This window comes from Alosa sapidissima, chromosome 7 (assembly GCF_018492685.1).
Source record: "Alosa sapidissima isolate fAloSap1 chromosome 7, fAloSap1.pri, whole genome shotgun sequence".
Lineage (NCBI taxonomy): Eukaryota > Metazoa > Chordata > Actinopteri > Clupeiformes > Clupeidae > Alosa > Alosa sapidissima.
Genome location: NC_055963.1, coordinates 7,692,887 through 7,712,116, shown reverse-complemented (window position 1 = coordinate 7,712,116; position 19,230 = coordinate 7,692,887). Strand labels below are relative to the sequence as shown.

Below are 19,230 nucleotides of genomic sequence, written 5' to 3'. Positions count from 1 at the left end.
TTGTACCTGCTGCCTCCAAATCTTTCTGGAGCTTTCTCAGAGTGGTCCTTGGCTCTTAGGCTACTCTTCTGACTATCCTTCTGACTTCCTGGTCAGAAATCTTGCAAGGAGATCCTGTGCATGGCCAGTTGATGATGTAGTGATGTTCCTTCCACTTGCAAATAATGGCTCCAATACTGCTTGCTGGATGATTCTGAAGTTTTGAAGTGCATCTGTAACCAGTTCCATTAATATGATTTGCAACAGTAAGGTTGCAAAGATCTTGGGAGGGCTCTTTGCTTTTACCCACCATGAAATGTTTCTTGTGTGACACCTTGCTAACAAAAAACCTTTTTATAGCCCACCAGTATGTACTAACCCAGCTTATATCAATTTGTACAGATAGGAGGGATAATTTCTCTAACTACTTATAGATTCCAGTTTGTTCCTTGCCATTCTTTGCGTTTGTGTACTGCTTTTTCTTAGCGTGTTCAATACTTTTTCCCTGTGCCATTCCACTTTTTTACTCATAACACTACTTTTAGACATTAATGTTTGGATTTTTATATGTGTGGATTACCTAAGTTAATACTAATGTCCGGTGAAAATTTCATGCGAATAGCCTCACTGGAAGAATACTTACTGAAAAAAATGTTGACGTGTTCAATACTTATTTTCGCTGTATTTTCCATGAAATAGTCCAAATTTCCATTTTCAACATTAGATATGTTGTCTGTGTGTGTTTTTGCTGCTAAATATGGGTTTATGAGACTTGTATATTATCACATTCTGTTTTTATTTGCATTTTACATAACGTCCCAACTTTTTCTGTTTTGGGGTTGTACATAGACATGACATGCCCAGTGCACATGTTGTTCCACCATGGTAGACTCTCTCTGGTCAAGGCCACAACGTTGCTGGGGTAGGGCCAGATAGAGAACAACAAAGAAATTCAAAGGTACCATCCAAAACCATGGAGTACAATCCTGATTGCTGTGAATAATACTGTGGGCGCTACTCTAAATGCTGGCCAGTCTAACTGAAGCCTGCTTAATAACTAAGCCATATCTATTTTCAAATGTAATACCATGAAAAAGATCCTAAATACAAATGTAATGCCATTGGTTCATTTACAAGAACTTTGCTTAAAGACTGACTTTGCATAGCACTGAAATTAGGGGCCCCCTCTCTCCTTGGCCATGTTCATCAGGCCAGATGTCAATATTATGTCTGGCTGTTGGCTGGGAAAAGAATGCCTATGCTAAATAAATAGCTTGCTCATGTGTATGTGTGTCCCAAAGCTAAATGAATAGACTCCAAATGTCAAGGCTCAGATTTGGGTTCAGAATTTCTGGGATACTATAAAACAAATAGATGACACACATTCACCAAAACAAACCATGTGCAAAACTCTCCACAAAATTCATACATGCAACCACACCTACAGAGAAATAATGTATTGGCATGAAATACGCAATAGCTTTGAATACATTCATACACTTTTTTTTGTATTTATGTATTTTTTGGGGCTTTTTTATGCCTTTAATGCGGATAGGACAGTGGAGAATGTCAGGAAGTGAATGGGAGAGAGAGTCAGGATAGGATCCGGAAAGGACCACGGGCCGGGAATCGAACCTTTTAATAGAAACATCAGACTACACACATGGAGAAACATAACTGTTGAAAAACTGGAACACAGAACTTGAAATAGTATATCTCACGGCAAGTCTACATATTCTGTCCGAAATGTTTATTCTGGTGTTTTTTTAGACAATGAAGAGAAGAATAACTCTGGCCACACTGAGTGCAAAAATGTGGCCTCTCTGCTGTGTGAATGCGTTGGTGCCTTTTGAGATTTCCTTCACAGATAAACTTCTTACCACAGTCAGTGCACAGGAATGGCCTCTCTCCTGTGTGAATGCGCTGGTGTATTTTAAGACTGTCCCCTCGAGTGAAGCTCTTGCCACACTGATCGCAGTGGTACGGCCTCTCCCCTGTGTGAATCTGCTGATGCCTTTTGAGATCTCCGTTGTAAGTAAACCTCTGACTACAATCAGTGCACTGGAATGGCTTTGTTCCTGTGTGAATGCGCTGGTGTTTTCTGAGATCTCCTTCATAGGTAAACTTCTTACCACAGTCAGTGCACAGGAATGGCCTCTCTCCTGTGTGAATGTGCTGATGGACTTTCAGATGGACTCGTCGCAGAAAACTCTTGCCACACTGGGGGCATGAGTAAGGCCTTTCTCTTGAGTGAATCCGCTTATGCCTTTTGAGATCTTGAAGTGAAGTGAATTCCATACCACACAAGGAGCAGGAGTGTGGCCTCCTACCTGTGTGGACATAATGATGTTTCCTGAGCTGAGACCGGAAGTGGAAGTTTCTACCACACACAGAACAGGAGTGTTTTTTGGATTTCTCTGTCTCTGTATGTGACATGGAGGGGAATGCTGGGGTCTCCGAGGATGAGAGAGATGATGCTTCTGCCAAAACACACACACACACACACACCTATGTATAGCACATAAAACATGTACAGTTTTATTACATCATGTTATATGAGTAGGGGTGGGCGATATGGAATTAAAACATACGGTATTCATGGGATTACATGGGATGACAACATGACAATACCATTCAACATGCTCTGAATATCAAGCATGGCCATAAGAATGACCAATGATTTCAAAGTTGACGTAAAGACTACGGCCATTACGATGCTAGAGTTGAAAACGATACGCAAATATGAGAGGCCAGACTCTCTTCATGAAGAGAATAAATCTGGTTTTACCAGCTAGTTATTTAGACCAGGGGTCTCAAATGCTACCCTGCAAGCCAAATCCAGTATGGAACGTTGTGTTGTGTGGCCCTTTGATTTATTTACTTTTATAATGACATGTGCTCAAATATCACTTTTGTGTATAATTTCTTGTCAGTTTTGTATATAATCTCATGTCAGAGTGAGTGAAGGGAGGGAGAAGGGGGAGAGAGAGAGATCTTACGAGTGTTGGGCTGCTTTCTGTTGCTGTCGTCTGTCTTTTGCTGGCCCAGTGTTCTACAACAGTCCACCAGCACCACGGACACAGTCCTTAACTGGACCAGAGCTTGTTGGTCTGAAGGGGACAGATCTGTTTTGGAACACAGGACTGGAGCCATGTTTGACTTCTCTTGTACCTAAAGTTCAAGTGTGAAATGACAAATACAAAAGGCAAACATCAGTGTTAAATGACCAGTTTTTAATATTCCTTAAATTAAATGCATTATTTTTCTACTATTTTTATATCTGATGATGGTTTAACTGTTTTATTAGCTTTAACTTGTCTGACCTTAATTGACCTCAATAACAGTTTGCAGTTAGCATGTCTGATGACATGGACTGAGTTTAAAAAAGCCAAGTGGAATTCTGTAGGATTCTAGTTGTCTTGAGCGTGTCGTGTCAAATTCCAATCCACTGATTAAAACTAGAATAATTTAGACAAAGTGAAAGAATACTTTAAGATGTGTAGCTTTAGTGCAATCCAGACTGTGTTGTGAGCATTAGTTCATGAAGTAAGCTGATTCTTACATTTTGTACATGGCTCTTATACCCCTGTAAAGAATCGTCACTTGTTTGTGTGAACTCAGAATAGAAGACATCTCCTATGTCTTCTTCACCAAATTAGTGTAGACATAGGTAGCTGAGGCTTCATGCTAATTACTTCTTCTGACCTCTAACCTTGCTGACCAGTCACTCCAGGCTTCAAGTCCTTATCGGTCATTCTTGGCACCAAGCCTATTTGTTGTTCTGGATATTATCCAATATCTCCCATGCCAGTGGAAAGATCCATATCAAACAACTTACTTACTATAAGGGCTCAATGAACACATTGGGCCCTATCATGACAGTCTAAAACACATGGTCACTGGCGAATAGTTTGAACATATTTCGCAGTTATTCTACTAAATGCTTTACTAAAACCTATAGCAGAGTATAGCCCACATGCATTTGCACTCGTCTATTATTTGAACTCATTGGCAAAGTGAAACTAACTTCACCGTGGTCTCATAGTCAACGACAAAACAGTTATATACACAGTTGCTTTCCCTATTGACTGGAAATAGGTTACCATCGAAAACATAGCTAGAAAGAAAGCAACACTTACCCCAATAATGTTCGAATGACTGAATAAAAAACCTAAGGACATTTATCCTGCAGAGGAGTTGCTGCTTATATCTCTATAACCTATCCTATACATCTCTCGCCTCGCCTAATCACTTTTATCCGTCATTACCTATTTGCAAATGATAGTGAATAACTAATCACTGTGAGATGTACTTCGTAATATCTTTATTCTAGTTATTTTTCCGCCATACGCCAGGTTGGAAAATAGGGGCCGTTGAATCCAAATTCATTAGTGAATAACCTTATCTTACTGAAGTGCAATGTTGTTGTTGGAGGTGTTTATTGATGTAATAGATGCTGATTGTAATTGTGACACTTTATAACTCCTACAAATGTCCTTTATGAACAAAAAACCAAACGTGTTTCATTTTGTTTGTCTATGCCCCCACATGACAACAATGTGCGATGGACTCACAGCCGAAGATTTCTACAGCCTATTACGGTAAGTAAATTCCCAATTGAAATTAATGGGATTTTATGGATCTAGGTGAAAAAAGTGTACACCTAATATATTTTGGTCTGTACCATGAAGGAAAAACTAATTCAACCATATAAACCATATATATTCTGAAAGCTTATACCCTCAGGAGGTGATCTACTATGACATGAGACATGTCCCACTCTCGTCATTAGTATGCTACCCATGCATAATATAGTGTATATTGCTAAATAGAGTATATGGATGATACCTTTTAGGGCTGTACCATTTAGGGAAACTGATTCAACCACCTAAATATATATTTCCTGAAAGCATATACCCTCAGGATGTGATCTAACATAGGTTTTGACATTTCTCACCCAAATATGCTTTCGCTCTATTTACTGCCACCTTCAACCCTAAATTCGCTCAGACTACATGGGCACTTGGACCCGAATACAGGCGCTGTAGCCAGTTGTGCCAGTTGATTCTTAAGTATATTTTTTTGGGGGCTTTTTGCCTTTATTTGGACAGGACAGTGGAAAGTGACAGGAAGCAAACGGGAGTGAGATGGGGTGGGATCGGGAAATGACCGCAGGTCGGATTCGAACCTGGGTCCCCGTGGGCACTCGGACCCGTATATGGTACGGGCGCTGCAGCCTGCTGCGCCACAGCGCCCCCAAGACGGTTGATTCTTCACATTCTTTTCCAACCCAAGGTCATTTTTTGTATGTTTTAAATTAAAATAAAACTCTATATAACACCTTTAATTACCATACTGTACACCACAAATACCATGACCTGCAATCCAAACTCGGTACCTGCAGCAGTTCAGGTTTAATGTCTGCAGCTGAAGAAATGGTCTGTTCTGTTCTAGGATCAGTTCCCTCTACTGTAGGACGAGAAAAGAAGAATTGTATTACATATATATGCCACTTTCAACTACAAAGTCCTTCTGTGAGAGAGAAATTCCAATGTAATGACCTCCTGTTGAATAAAAAGAAATCATACTGTATGCTTTTCACAACAAGATCTACTGTTAAACAAACAAACTTGTCAATTAACTTTTTAGATGGCACCGCTCTTGGCAGAGTTGATGAATTTAAATACTTGGGCTTTTGGCTTGATTCTCAACTCTCCTATAAAACCCACATCAATCATACTATAAGAAAGCTGAATTGTAATATAAGGATGCTGTATCATTTCAAAAAAATTTTTACACAGCAGATCAGGTTGAGAATTGTAAAGCAATTATTATTTCCAATTATAGACTATGCTGATGTAGTATATCAGAACTCCACTGAGACTTGTCTTAAGCCTTTTACTGTTGTCTTTAATAGCATTTGCAGATTTGTGTTGAAATGTTCATACAGGACGCATCACTGTATCCTGTATGATTCACTGAATATTCTGTCACCCAACGCCAGGAGACAGTTTCATTGGTTCCAGCTTATTTTTAAGTGCATACATCTTAGTTATCCACTCTACCTGCAACAACATTTAATACCTTACCAAACAAACTATAGTTTGAGGCACACCGAATATCTATCATTTACAGTACCACATATCTCCAAAGAAAGCGGCAGGCGTTCATTTAAATACAAGGCTCCCTTTGACTGGAATAGCCTGCCTGGGGCCTTAAGATAAATTACATCTTTGAGTCGCTTCAAGACATCTTTGTTCACATATCTGAAAGCAAGTAACCGTTGTAATTGTTTTCATTAATGCTTTTTTGTGTGTCTTTGATCTGTCAATATGCTCTGTTATAGATATGTGAGCGTACGTGTCTATATTTTCGTATATGTGTATGTATGTACTGTGCGCATGCATATATGTGTCTCTGTATGTATATATGTGGATATGTAGATGTATGCTTGTTGTATATATGTGTATATATATATGTATTATTAGGGAATGGGAGCTGTTGGGTTGGGGGTGGGGGAAGGGGGCTGTGTGTGAGTGAATGTGTGTGTTGTATTGTACTGTACTGTAGTATCTTGTCCTTGTACCTTTGTCTTTGTCCAGTCCTATCGAGGACCCTCTCGAAAATGAGATGTCACATCTGAAGAGGCATTCCTCTTTAAATAAATAATAATAATAATAATAATAATAAGAAAGGACAATGAGGTACATAATCAACAGAACAAAAAGGGAGAAGAGGTGTGTGTGTGTGTGTGTGTGTGTATGTGTCCTACAACTCCTTACCAGATTGTCTGTAATCTTCATCTCTATCACTGCCCTCTTCCTCTTTAATCCCAGAGACTGGATCCTGACAGTCGGTCCAGACCAGCAACTGAGAGGGCTGACCATCAAACAAGACTAGCTGACTTTTAGCATTAGACGGGACCAGTGGATTTTCTTCATCGGATGACAGCAGTGGACTCGGCTCCTGAGAAGAGACCAGCGAACTCTGGATGTTAGTAGAGATTGGCGGTTCTGACCAGAACAGTGTCTCCTCAGCTGGTCTCAGCTGGTCTGACTGGAGAGGCGAGCTCGGAGTCTTCATTTGCTGGAAAACACATGTCAGATGTCTGTGTATGTAGGCTGTGTGTGTGTGTGTGTGTGTTTGTGTATGTGTGTCAGACTTGATGAGATGACTGAATTTCTCTCCATAAAAGCAAAGAGTATTCTATACTCTTTGATAAAAGTGTGTCTGTGTCTACGTCTCTACCTTGAGCTGGCTCTGCCCATAGATATATATAGAGAGTGTTCTATATATATCTATGGCTCTACCCGCCCTGCAGCCATTCCTTTACTTCCTGAACTGGCCTGTCAGGGTCAGAGTTCAGAGGTTAAAGGTAGAAAGAAGATGGTCGAAGTTTGCTGACAGAAATTCTAACTATAGTCAGAGAATGTCTAATAAGGGGAGAACCGCCACTCTCGGGAAACTTCCGGTTTCTGAACTGGTTGCAGTTCCTTTCTGGTTCCACATGAGGGCGCTCACGAATAAGTGCAGAATTAATGGAGGTCTATGGAGCTGTACCCCTCAAATCCACTTTTCTCAGGATATAATTTTTTGCCCAGAAATTTGAATATTGCATGCGAAAGAGGGGACAGAGAAAATACACACCGCTGAGTATTATATTTTTTGAGTCATTTATTTGTTCTAAAAAGCCTTTCAAATTCGTCAATTCGTCAATGACGTCATTCATTAGCAGAAAGCTAGTGTGTTGTGGGCAACAACGACCCAACCTGTAAGAAATCGAAAGGACGTAAGTACTCGTTCATTCAACTTTTGACCTATAATCCATAGTGAGCTTGCAGAAACCACAATCAAATCTTCGATTTTTCAACGACAACCTGGTGAAAGAGACACATTTAGCCGTCTAGCTCCATAGACCCCCATTGTTTTTGCACTTATTCGTGATCGCCTCTAGCGGAACTGCAACAGATTGCAGGTACAATGGAGTTAATAGGGAGTGATCCTAGCCTGGGTGTTCTCATGCTGCCTTGCACGCGATTTGATTCACGCTGCTAAGGCAGCCTGGAGACCATGGAGCAAATTTTCGCCTGAGATAGGGAACCAATCACAGAACAGGGGGGAAAGCAAGACGATGATGAGCTATGCACAGACGCATTTGATAGACATGCGTGGCACCCAATAAACGGATCTGGGCATTTTTTTCAAATACGAGAAAATGAACGTTTGGTTCCCAGACCACGTCTCATTGAGAAGTGGTGGCGCTAGCCAGGCTAGAGTGATCCGGCTCTCCGTAAACGTGCTCCATCAAAGATCTCTCCCAAATGTTGTTAACAATCGCCAAAGGCATTGTAGAAGGACAAATAAAAACCATAAACATCATGCAGTCTACATTCATATGTTCATGTGTGTGTGTGTGTGTGTGCGTACCTATGATTACTCTGCTGGCTTTCAAACTGTTGAACATCCCTTAGTTCATTCTTCAGAAGAGCCACAGTCTTTATGAACACACACACACATTATGTCTGTTAAAATCCTGCTCATCTCTCTCACTCACTCACACACACACAGAGGGGGGGGGGGGGGGGGGCCTGAAATCATACAACACACACTCTACACCTAAAACGAATTTGCCATGTACTGTACATAGTAATCTCTAATGGAATTACAGAGTAAATGTGAATTTGCAACTCAGTGAGTTTTCTTCCTCTACACACACACACACACACACACACACACACCTGATTGGCTTGTGTGAGTGAGTTGTCTTTTTCCTCTAGGAGTTTCTGTAGTTCTTCAATCTTCAGCGTCAGCTGTCGGTTTGACTGCACATGCTCCGTCAGGCTCTTCTCAGACTCCGCCTCCCTCTCCTCCAGACGGCCAATCAACATGCTGAGCTCCTGGTTTCTACCTACTTCATGCTGATACATACCAACAGCAAACATGGTAACGTTTAAAATTACTTTTAAGGGTAAGTGTAAAGTCCCTTTAGGCAAGTCCCTCCACTCAGCGGCCATATTGCAACACACTTTGGGCACTTATTGGGCATCTATTTCGGGCAGAACTGCGCGCGCGCAAGGCTTTACAACACCAAACTCGCTCAAGCGGAGAGATCACAACACATGATTGGTCCGATGTATTCACAACACACAACATGATTGCCGCGATGTATTCACATGTTGACTTTTGGCTGCGGAAGGGATGGGCTACGTGTAGACAACTGCCATATTGGCATTATGAACTAAACCCCATGCATTTCTATCACTACCGTTTGCCACAGCCACTTTCGATTTCAAAACTATAGCGCTATAACTATAACTATAGTCGCTGATTTGGCAGCCTTTCTGGAACCCATGGAAACATTAGTGAATTATGGTGTTCCAGACTAGTATCTCCCAGAAAGGAGATCCAGGTGGGTGTGGCCAGGCTATCACAGCCTGCCGTCAACCAATCTGCCAAAAGAACCAAACTGGCATCCTAGAAGGCTCTTACCAGTACCAGCTGTGCTGTTGTTAGTGTTCGCATGTCCTTTAAGGTGGTTAGCTATTATAGATAAACTCTATAGAACAGCTTTAATGCACCTGACAGTCATGCCAACTTTTACCACCCAGTGAGACCCAATAAGAAAAGCTGTCCAGTGTGAATATTCTTCGTCATTGATTTCAAAACATACAATCAAAAGTGTCAGCAGACTAGCAGGTGGGAGGGCTGCTACCTTCCAACTAACAGAAAATTGTGTCTTGTGAAGGTAGCCTACGGTTCAGAAATAAAAATTATTTTGCCTGTCAAGTCAAGTTTATTTATATAGCACAATTTAAAACAACCTGTGGTTGACCAAAGAGCTAAAAAAAAAAAAAAACAGATAGATAAATAGATAATAGAAGACAAAATGAATCAAGGCACAAAAAAAAGCACAACAGCAAAATAAAAGTAAAATAATATGTTCATATATATATATATAGCCTATTGGTGTAGATCTAATGTGAAAAGGAAGGTTGTTCCACAACTTGGGCCCAGCTACTGAAAAAGCACAGTCACCTTTATTTTTTAGACGACTCTGAGGTACTGAGAGCAGTAGTTTATCTGATGACCTCAGAGTTCTGGGAGGGCAGTGAAAGTGTACAAGCTCACTTAGGTACAGTATTGGGGAGCTTGTCCATTAGGGTGCATCGTCCGCCTTGACATATGCAAATTAATCTGTCTGCTTATTATGTTCCAATAAGCGAAAAAACATTCCTGGTAAATTTTGAAGTAAATTGAATAATATTTAGGTGGCCCACCATCAACCGTTATGAATGGTCGAAATTGTTGCCAAATTCAGGAAATCACCTCGCAATATGGGTGACTATGGGGGTATATTTCACTATTATCAATTTGTGAGCCAGTAGTTATTTGAATAATAACTGTATTAAGGGCATAAAGCACACAGCTCATTGGATAAACATTGGGTTTCTTTATGTTGTCATACATATTTTGGTGATTTTTCTCAGAAAAACGTTTTTTTTTTTCTATTTTGAATATGTTATTTGATGAAAAACACCTTAATGTGTATTGTAACACTTGTCATTAATCATTTAATTTAACTGTTGTTGCTTTGGTGTTATAAAAATCTCATAATTCCAAATCAGATATAGGCTACATGCGTGGGACTATTTTGTTTAGTGTAGAGTAGTAGTTGTATCACACAGGATTACATGAACTTTCTTGCAACATGGCTTCTAGTGGAGAGTGTATTACTAATGTAGCCTAGAAATCTAGACACACCCTAGCGGCAGCGAATTACATTTGCTGCCAGGGCTAGTCTAGCAACTCTCCGTTGGCTTGTGAGCTGGAAAAATTAAACTTCTATCAGGCCAATCAAATCGTGTATAAAGACGTTAGGCGGGCTTAACAGAATGATTGATGGCAGAGTTGCAACGGTTTGGCTTGAATTCCCTGCTACTTGAAAACAAAGAAGATGGATGTTGCTGTTGATGAACAGCGTGACACGTTAAGCTTTTTTTTAAGTTGGCAAAAGTTTGAACTAGCCAAAACTAGCTCCGCTGGTGGGAAAACGCATGGGACTCGTAGCGCTGTCAGCACTGTCCTATTGTGTGCAGAGGGAATTTGAAAGACAACCGATTATCCCACCCCTCGGACTGAGCACTGCCAACAGTGAGTGCCCAGACCCTACATTTTAATGTGGGTCTGGCTCGTCAGGCTATTAGTAATGCCAATCCACAGTCTTCAAAATGTACTCTGTCTATAAGACAATCGTCTTGAATATTTGGTTTGGCAGTGGCCTTGTTCAGGATGAAATTTGGTCTCTGCATTTATCCCAATCCGTGAATTAGTGAAACAAACTACGCACACAGTGAACACACAGTGAGGTGAAGCACACACTACTCCCGACGCAGTGAGCTGCCTGCTACAGCGGCACTCGGGGAGCAGTGAGGGGTTAGGTGCCTTGCTCAAGGGCACTTCAGCCGTGGATGTGGGCACCCTTCGGTTACAAGCCCAAAGCCCTAACCAGTAGGCCACGGCTGCCCCCAAATGGCATGAATGGCATTGATTTGGATGAAAATGCCACTCTGAGCTATCCCACTGAAACGACGGACCAGCCCATCTACACTGGAGAAACTTCAGAAGATGGAGAAAAACTGACAAGTTTTGCTCTGTGGCCAGAGAACGCTGAAAGCTTGGTGAAGAACAAGGAGGACTTGTTATTTCTGGAGTCTATGAAAAATGACCTCCAGGCCTCATTTGGTTCATTCGATAAGACATTAGCTGACCACATATATTGTTTTCCAGCCTTCAAATCTGGTACTGGCAAAACCCATGACAGCAAGCTTTTATTGATAGTTACTTTCATGTTGTTTATTGAAAATGCCTGGCAAAGGCATTTTTTATTGCATCTTCCCCGAAAATGTACACTACTGCCATATCTCAGGAAGTAATAAAGATAGAGACACACGACTCACACCAAATGATGCGAAAAGTCCATATTTATATTCAACTTCCATTGACATTATAGGGCTAGACCCATTATTTTTGGCGTTATTTAAGAAAAAAGGATATTTACAGCCTAGCTTTATGGACGTCTTTAGTTGGAAACTTTAGAGGCTCGGTGGGCCACCTAAACATCAATAGAATTCAATAAAATTTCTCATGGAAGTTTTATTTGGTTAATGGAACAAAATTATTCTAGGGACAGATTGATTTTCAATTTTCTTTCAAAAAGTGAGGCGGATGATGCACCCTATTGTCCATTTAAAGCTTTAAAGACAAAAAGAATTTTGTAATCTACTCTAAATTTCACTGGTAACCATTGCAGAGATTCCAAAACTGGAGAAATATGTTGTGTCTTTTTAGACTTGGTGAGCAGCCTTCCAGCTGCATTTTGCACCATCTGAAGTCGGGATAGAGTGGACTGAGTGACACCAAAATAAAGGGAGTTACAGTAGGGCCTAGTCCAGGCGGGATGAAATAAAGGCATGAATCAATATCTCAAAGTCTTTGAAAGAAAACATAGTTTTGGCTTTACTTAAGATTCTAAGGTGGTAAAAAGATGACTTGACAACAGCATTAATCTGTTTCTCAAATTCAAAATCAGGGTCAAGTAGAAAGCCAAGATTTTAGAAAGAAGGGCAATTTTGAGATGGGTCTATAATTGTTTAAGTCAGTGTCATCAAGCTCTGGCTTTTTAAGCAGGGCCTGTGATACGAGTTCTGATGTGTGGAACCATCATTATACACCTCTGTATACCTACTGTAGAAGGTGCTTTTCTCCATTGATGCTACTGAGCTGGAGGATAGACAAAGCAAAGGAGTCGCAGTGATGGCAAATAGTCTCAGTCGGTCATGCTACAAATTCATTGGTGTGTGAGATAATGTTAGTCTACCTGAAATGCTTGTGTGATGAATTGAGTGGCCTTTTCCAGGTTGATGCAGGCTTGTTTGTGACTCATACCCAGATGTTGATGGATCTCATCCATCTACACAGAGAGAGTCCGGGTGCACTGATTACAGATCATTCATTTGGCTAGAAACCACCAGGGAACACAGAGTGATGTCGCCTTCAAATCATAGCCTGTAAAAAAACTGACCAAGGATGAACGGGGGTGACCTCCGTAGTCTGAGACAATAAGCGTTGGAGGCACGAGGAGAAGACCATCCGATCTTTGCATCGCGCTTGCAAAGTTACCAAGCATGGCAACATGAATTGGTGGCTCTACGCAGATCTCAAATTAACAACAACAAAAACGTAGGCTAGGTCCACTATAGCGACAGTAAAGAAAATTCCAATATGGCCGCCATTCGCGAATCCTTCAAAATAAAAGTCGGAACATATTCAATAGGCGAGTTCGACCAGAGAATGTCTAATAGGACGGGCTCTGGTTCGACTTGCGGCAGATCTGTGCAGATCTGACTTGATGTGATCAGAGAATGTCTAATAAGGGGAGAACTGCCACTCTCGGAAAACTTCCGGTTTCTGAACTGGTTGCAGTTCCTTTTGTGGTTCCACATGAGGGCGCTCGTCCACGAGTGCAGAATGCATGGAGGTCTATGGAGCTGTACCCCTCAAAATCCACTTTTCTCGGGATATAATTTTTTTTCAAGTAATTTGAATATTGTATTCGAAAGGGGAGGCAAAGAAAATACACTTGGTGGACTATTATATTTTTAAAGTCACTTAATTGTTCTGAAAAGCCTTTCAAACGTGTCAATGATGTCGCTCATTAGCACAATGCTAGCGTGTTTTGGGCAACAATGACCCAAACTGTAAGAAATCAAAAGGACATAAGTACTCGTTCATTCAACTTTTGACCTATAACCCATGTTGAAGTTATACAAACTACAATCAAATCTGAGATTTGTCAACGACAATCAGGTGAAAGACACAAATTTAGCCGTCTAGCTCCATTGACTCCCATTCATTCTGCACTCATGGCAATCGCCCCCAGTGGAAATCTGGTGGAACTGCAACCAAAATTCGGTACAATGGGACTTAATACGGAGTGGCCAGGCTCTCCGTAGACGGGCTCTGATGTGATGCATGCTGGGTTGAACACAATGCATCAGGGCCGGCCCGAGGCATAAGCGAACTAAGCGGCTGCTTGGGGCCCCCTGGCCACCAGGGGGCCCCCAATCGAGTTTCTTTCTCTTTTTTTACATAATAAATAACATAAACAAGTGACATCAATGAATGAATAAATGAAACAATTAATAATTCAAAACAAGAAAATTCTGATTTCATGATCAATATGTCTGCCTACCTCTACTGTGTCTGCCAGCCTTTGAGTCACGCGCATAAACTAGACACCTCGGGTGCATAGACAATTCGTGCAGACACTGCATCAAGTTCAAAAATCGGAAGAGATGGTAATGTTAAGAAAAGTCACAAAAAAGGACGTATCCCTCTGGTGCCGAAAACAGAAAGAAGAAAATTACAGAGGAGGAGAAAAACGAGCAAGATACAGGTATGTTTGCATGATTATTTACAGTATGTTCTGTGCTTGAGGTAGCTAGCTAGCTGTCATGATCTAATATAAGCCATCACCAGAGCTAAATCCCTGCCATCAACAGAGAAATGTCTCCCATTAATATATATTTATCTACGTGTATTTCAGATGTCAAGGATATTGGGATTGTTTTGGATGTTCAATCAAGCATGTACCCTAGCCATAGGTGGGCTTATGTTGTAAATTAAAGCTAGCTAGCTGACTGAAGTGGACATTAGCACTACAGTAGCTACATGAAAACGGAGCTGAAGGCAAATTTACCACAGAGGGATTGTTTCTGATTTCGCACCTGAAAGTGTTGATAGTTTATTACTGTTCTATAATATGTGACATAGTGGTAAGTCTGATAGCAACAGCAGGCTAAGCCCAGGCTCCCAGTCCCAACCCACTGACTAGCGCGACTCTGGGCATCGGTAACGTTCCAGCTTCATAGGCAAAGATGGAACAGTACGTGCGCTCTGCTCTAAGATCTTTGGAGAGAGATGGTAGTGTTTGAGAAAATATACCATGTTGGGTGGGGAGACTTCTGTGATGGAAATAAACTTACATTTGATTAAGATAGTGGCAAGTGATGTAGCGGTGCTACCCTAATATTTAGGCTGCAGTAGATCACCATGTTAAGCGTTACTTTTGATTATGCCTCATTTGCCAATAGAATATGAATTGTTACATGTGGAATTGCTTGTTGATGAGTGTAAGTAATGATAGCAAAATAAACTCATTCTGCTCGATCAAATATGCACTTATGCAATATTTTTTTTTTTTTTCAGAGACACTGTTGAAGTACTACACATCTCTACCACTACTTAACTCTACCTCATCAAGTGTCTGCCTCCATGGCTGATGACACAGAAGGTGAGGTTTTCTTGATGGCAAATGGTTACATAGCCTGTTAATATGACATGACACATTTAACATAGTTTTTGTTTTATTTATTTATGTATTTATTTAATCATTGCAGGTTCGTCCACTGCAGAGCTGCAGATACCTGAAAGCCAGGAACGAAGTAGGAATAAGTATCTATTTTTTGGGACGTTTTATTTTTGATTATTAATGTTTGTCTATTTTGGTTTTATTTTGTAGTTGAAGATTGATCATTTAATGCACATTTGCGGATTTGTTCTGCAAATCTGTTGAAAAACAAGTCATTAAACGGATGTACTTGTTTACAACAAATACAAATGCTGTTGTATTTTGTTATTTGTCAATTCAACTTCAGTAAACCACCCTTAGTGCTTCACTTTGAATATGAATGTTTCAAATAAATCTGTGATTTTAGTACCCTCTAAGATTAAAAGGTGACAGGGTTGGTGTAAATAACAACTAATACATTGGTTTACCAAGCACATGGGGCCAGAAGTGTAGAGCGGAGCCCCAAAACATTTTTGGCATGTCAGCAAGGATGGATTACTGAATGAGCCTACCGAGTCCTTATGCATCTGTGTCCAGGGGGTCAGTAGTTCATAATCAGTCACTGTATTAATACATAACCTCACTGTATTAATTTATAATATGACATTATAGTGTGAAGTTGTCAATTATCGCCAAGCACAGGTGACTCTGCGTTGTGGGAGGGGGCCCCCAAATCAAATTCTGCTTAGGGCCCCCAAAAGGCTCGGGCCGGCACTGCAATGCATACTGGGATGGACGCAATGCTTGCTGGTTAGAAATTCTGTCAGACATCTGTCAGCTGGGGAGGGACTTACCACCGTGACACCATGTCACATGGCCTTAAAATATCGCGGGAGTCTTAGCCTGCAGACAGATCTTGCAGTTGCCTTCCACGAGCTGAAACACGCCCTCATGACGTCAGTTCAAAGACGTGATAGGGCCATTTGGGAGGAATGTCCTCATGACAATTATGACGGGAGGCTCATGCTGCTTCTATGGCAAGCGATTTTAACATCCTACAGAGTTTGACAGGTATGATCTTTCAAAACGCCATGTTATTTCCCATAGACAATCCACACCCAGAATTTGGATGGATACGGAAGTTAGGAGGCGGGACTTATTCTGGAGAGGAGTGTCGCAACTCTCTTTTTATATGGCTCTGGCCTGGACAAAGTCAGCCATGTTTTGTAGGTTTCTGAGTCCTAAATGGACCAATCAAAATCCTTGTTCCGCCTTCTTCATTTGCATGCAAGTGCAACATTGCGCACTAGTTAACTAGTGGCCAATGTTACGTCCCACTAGTTAACTAGTTGCACAAAATGCCAGCCGTTTGTGTATTTATTCAAATTCCACTAGTTTACTAGTGTGAGGGGCATTTTTCTCCTGCTAGTTCATTATGGACAGAGTTTTGTCCTCACTAGCTAACATGTAAGGCTCAAAATGCCCTCTATAAGCTAGTGGAAGGCATTAATAATGCAGATATGGTCACTAGTTAACTAGTAATCATGTCCTGTTTCATTTCTAGTAAACTAGTAAGGCCAAACATGTCAACTAGTTAACTAGTGAAGGCCAATGTGTCACTAGTTAACTAGTAAGAGTACCTTTTGCATTACTAGTGAACTAGATAGCTCCAAAAACAGCCACTAGTGTGTGTCTTGTGCGCACTAGTTAACTAGTGAGCTGCTTCACTGCCACACATGCAAACTAGTGAGACTTAAATTGTTCCACTAGTTAACTAGTGGACAAAAACGGTCAGCTTGTTTGTGTTTTTAGGTGTAACTAGTTAACTAGTGAACAAAATATGCATGCCACTAGTTAACTAGTAAGGCCCACAACACCCTCACTAGTAAACTAGTCGGTATTTTGGCCTTTACATGTTAACAAGTGACCATTTTGGCATCTCACTAGTTAACTAGTGGGGCTGAAATGGCCTTCACTAGTTAACTAGTGGGCATTTTGGGGCACACTAGTAAACTAGTGACACTTTTTGCACCTCACTAGATAACTAGTCGATTGGAAATTGCCATCACTAGTGCACTAGTGGGTGTTTTGGTGCACACTAGTAAACTAGTGACACTTTTTAGACCTCACTAGTTAACTAGTGGACATCTGTGTCTTCACTAGTTAACTAGTGAACAGTTCTGCCTTCACTAGTTTACATGTAAGTGTCACACTGAAGCCACTAGTTTACTAGCTAGAGTACCTTTGGCCAGCATGTTAACTTGTGTGCCACATGCAAATGTTGTGGGTGGGATTTTGTGAAATTCTGCACTGTGATTGGTTGTCATGTTCTATTTGGACATAGGGAGCCAATAGAAAGCCTCAATTTCCAGAATTCTCCGCCTCCTAATTTGAATTCTGTGCCACTAGTTGACTAGTGTGAATTTTGTCTTGAACTAGTTTACTAGTATACATTTATGACCTCACTAGTTAACTAGTTTGGACAAATGATGCATCAACTAGTTAACTAGTGAGCCTACTGCCATCACCTAGCTAGCTAGTAAGCCATTTATGGTTCACTAGTTAACTAGTGACATTGACCTACTGCAACTAGTTAACTAGTGAGGTGTTTTGCCTTCACTAGTAAACATGTGCACATTTTTGGCTGTCACTAGTTAACTAGTGAGACCCAAAAGCCGTCAACTAGCTGACTGGTATGCATTTTGGCCTTTACTAGTTAACTAGTAGACATTTCTGGCTCTCACTAGTTAACTAGTGAAGCTAAAATGTGTTTACTAGTTAACTAGTGAGCCTTTTGGCTCCCACTAGTTAACTAGTGTGCATATTTTGGCCCTCACTAGTTAACTCGTTCATACAAACATGGCTCATAGTTAACTAGTTGGCAAAAATGGCTTACATGTACATGACAATTATGCCTGATATCAAGATATCAGAATAAATGCTCAATCGGCTTGCCATACCATAAAAGTCGATTTCCAACCTCCTTTTCTTTCCATTGACAGTAGCTTGTCGACTTGTACGGAAGATGCAAGCAAAATGAAGGCAATCCAAAGAAGAATTTATTATGCAGTGAATTTATTATGCAGTCCTTTTTAATACTTCTTCATACACCTATGAAGTTAAAAATACTTTTGTTTGCAGGGACCTCCCTCACAGTAGCACAGACGTGTAATAGTCTTTTGAGGCTTTTCAGTGGCTTAAAGTAGCCATTTAGTTTGATTTACCCAAGGCTATCGCTATGCTATTTCGTTGTACATGCATATTAGTCATGCTCAAAACTACTTTAATACTACTAAACATCTTGACCCATTTATGCTGGATTTAACATTAAATGCATGGAAACATGTATTACCCCTCTTACACCAACTCACATATGGGCCAACACATGGCCTATGCCAATAGCCAACTGAACTTTGATATTGAGATGCTTAAACATATGTAGGCTATATTTGATGTGAAGGTGACATGATGTCCTAATTACAAGTACATTTAGAAAAGAATAGATATTGAGTTCTGAAACATTGTTTTCTTGGTAGGCTGACAGGACATGAACCAGGTTGCTAACAACTAAAGCGGCATGCATTAGATTAAAGTGCCTCCACCAAGTGCATTGGATCTGTAACAGAGCTTTTAACCCCATGTGGGAAAATAACTGGATTTATACAGTAAATCATTTATACAGAAAAATAACTTGATTTATGCAGTTATTTTTACAATAACTGAGTAAGCCCAACATTACCTCCAATTAGGCACACACACACACACACACACACACACACACACACACACAGTCCATGTTGCAAAATTAATACCCAGCTGGATAAGGAAGGCTAGGCAGAAATGAAACTCTCCAGCTGGTCCCACCATTGCTTACCACACTGATGCTGTTAAAACCACTTCTG

General features: G+C 40.7%; 2 protein-coding genes across 2 annotated transcripts; both read right to left on the bottom strand.

Moving 5' to 3' along the window:
• Positions 1–1,574: 1,574 nt before the first annotated feature.
• On the bottom strand, positions 1,575–7,239 carry LOC121713364 (gastrula zinc finger protein XlCGF7.1-like). The gene is made up of 5 exons (XM_042097922.1): positions 7,228–7,239; positions 6,762–6,945; positions 5,378–5,448; positions 2,979–3,150; positions 1,575–2,459 (listed from the first exon to the last, which is right to left on the bottom strand). Exons 4-5 carry the CDS (start codon positions 3,130–3,132, stop codon positions 1,708–1,710), a joined length of 906 nt encoding a protein of 301 aa, XP_041953856.1. The 5' UTR covers positions 3,133–3,150; positions 5,378–5,448; positions 6,762–6,945; positions 7,228–7,239; the 3' UTR covers positions 1,575–1,707.
• A 46-nt stretch (positions 7,240–7,285) lies between these two features.
• Positions 7,286–13,357, bottom strand: LOC121713259 (mitotic spindle assembly checkpoint protein MAD1-like). The gene is made up of 5 exons (XM_042097769.1): positions 13,061–13,357; positions 12,857–12,949; positions 8,718–8,897; positions 8,407–8,474; positions 7,286–7,325 (listed from the first exon to the last, which is right to left on the bottom strand). Exons 1-5 carry the CDS (start codon positions 13,163–13,165, stop codon positions 7,286–7,288), a joined length of 486 nt encoding a protein of 161 aa, XP_041953703.1. The 5' UTR covers positions 13,166–13,357.
• Between the last annotated feature and the right edge of the window lie 5,873 nt (positions 13,358–19,230).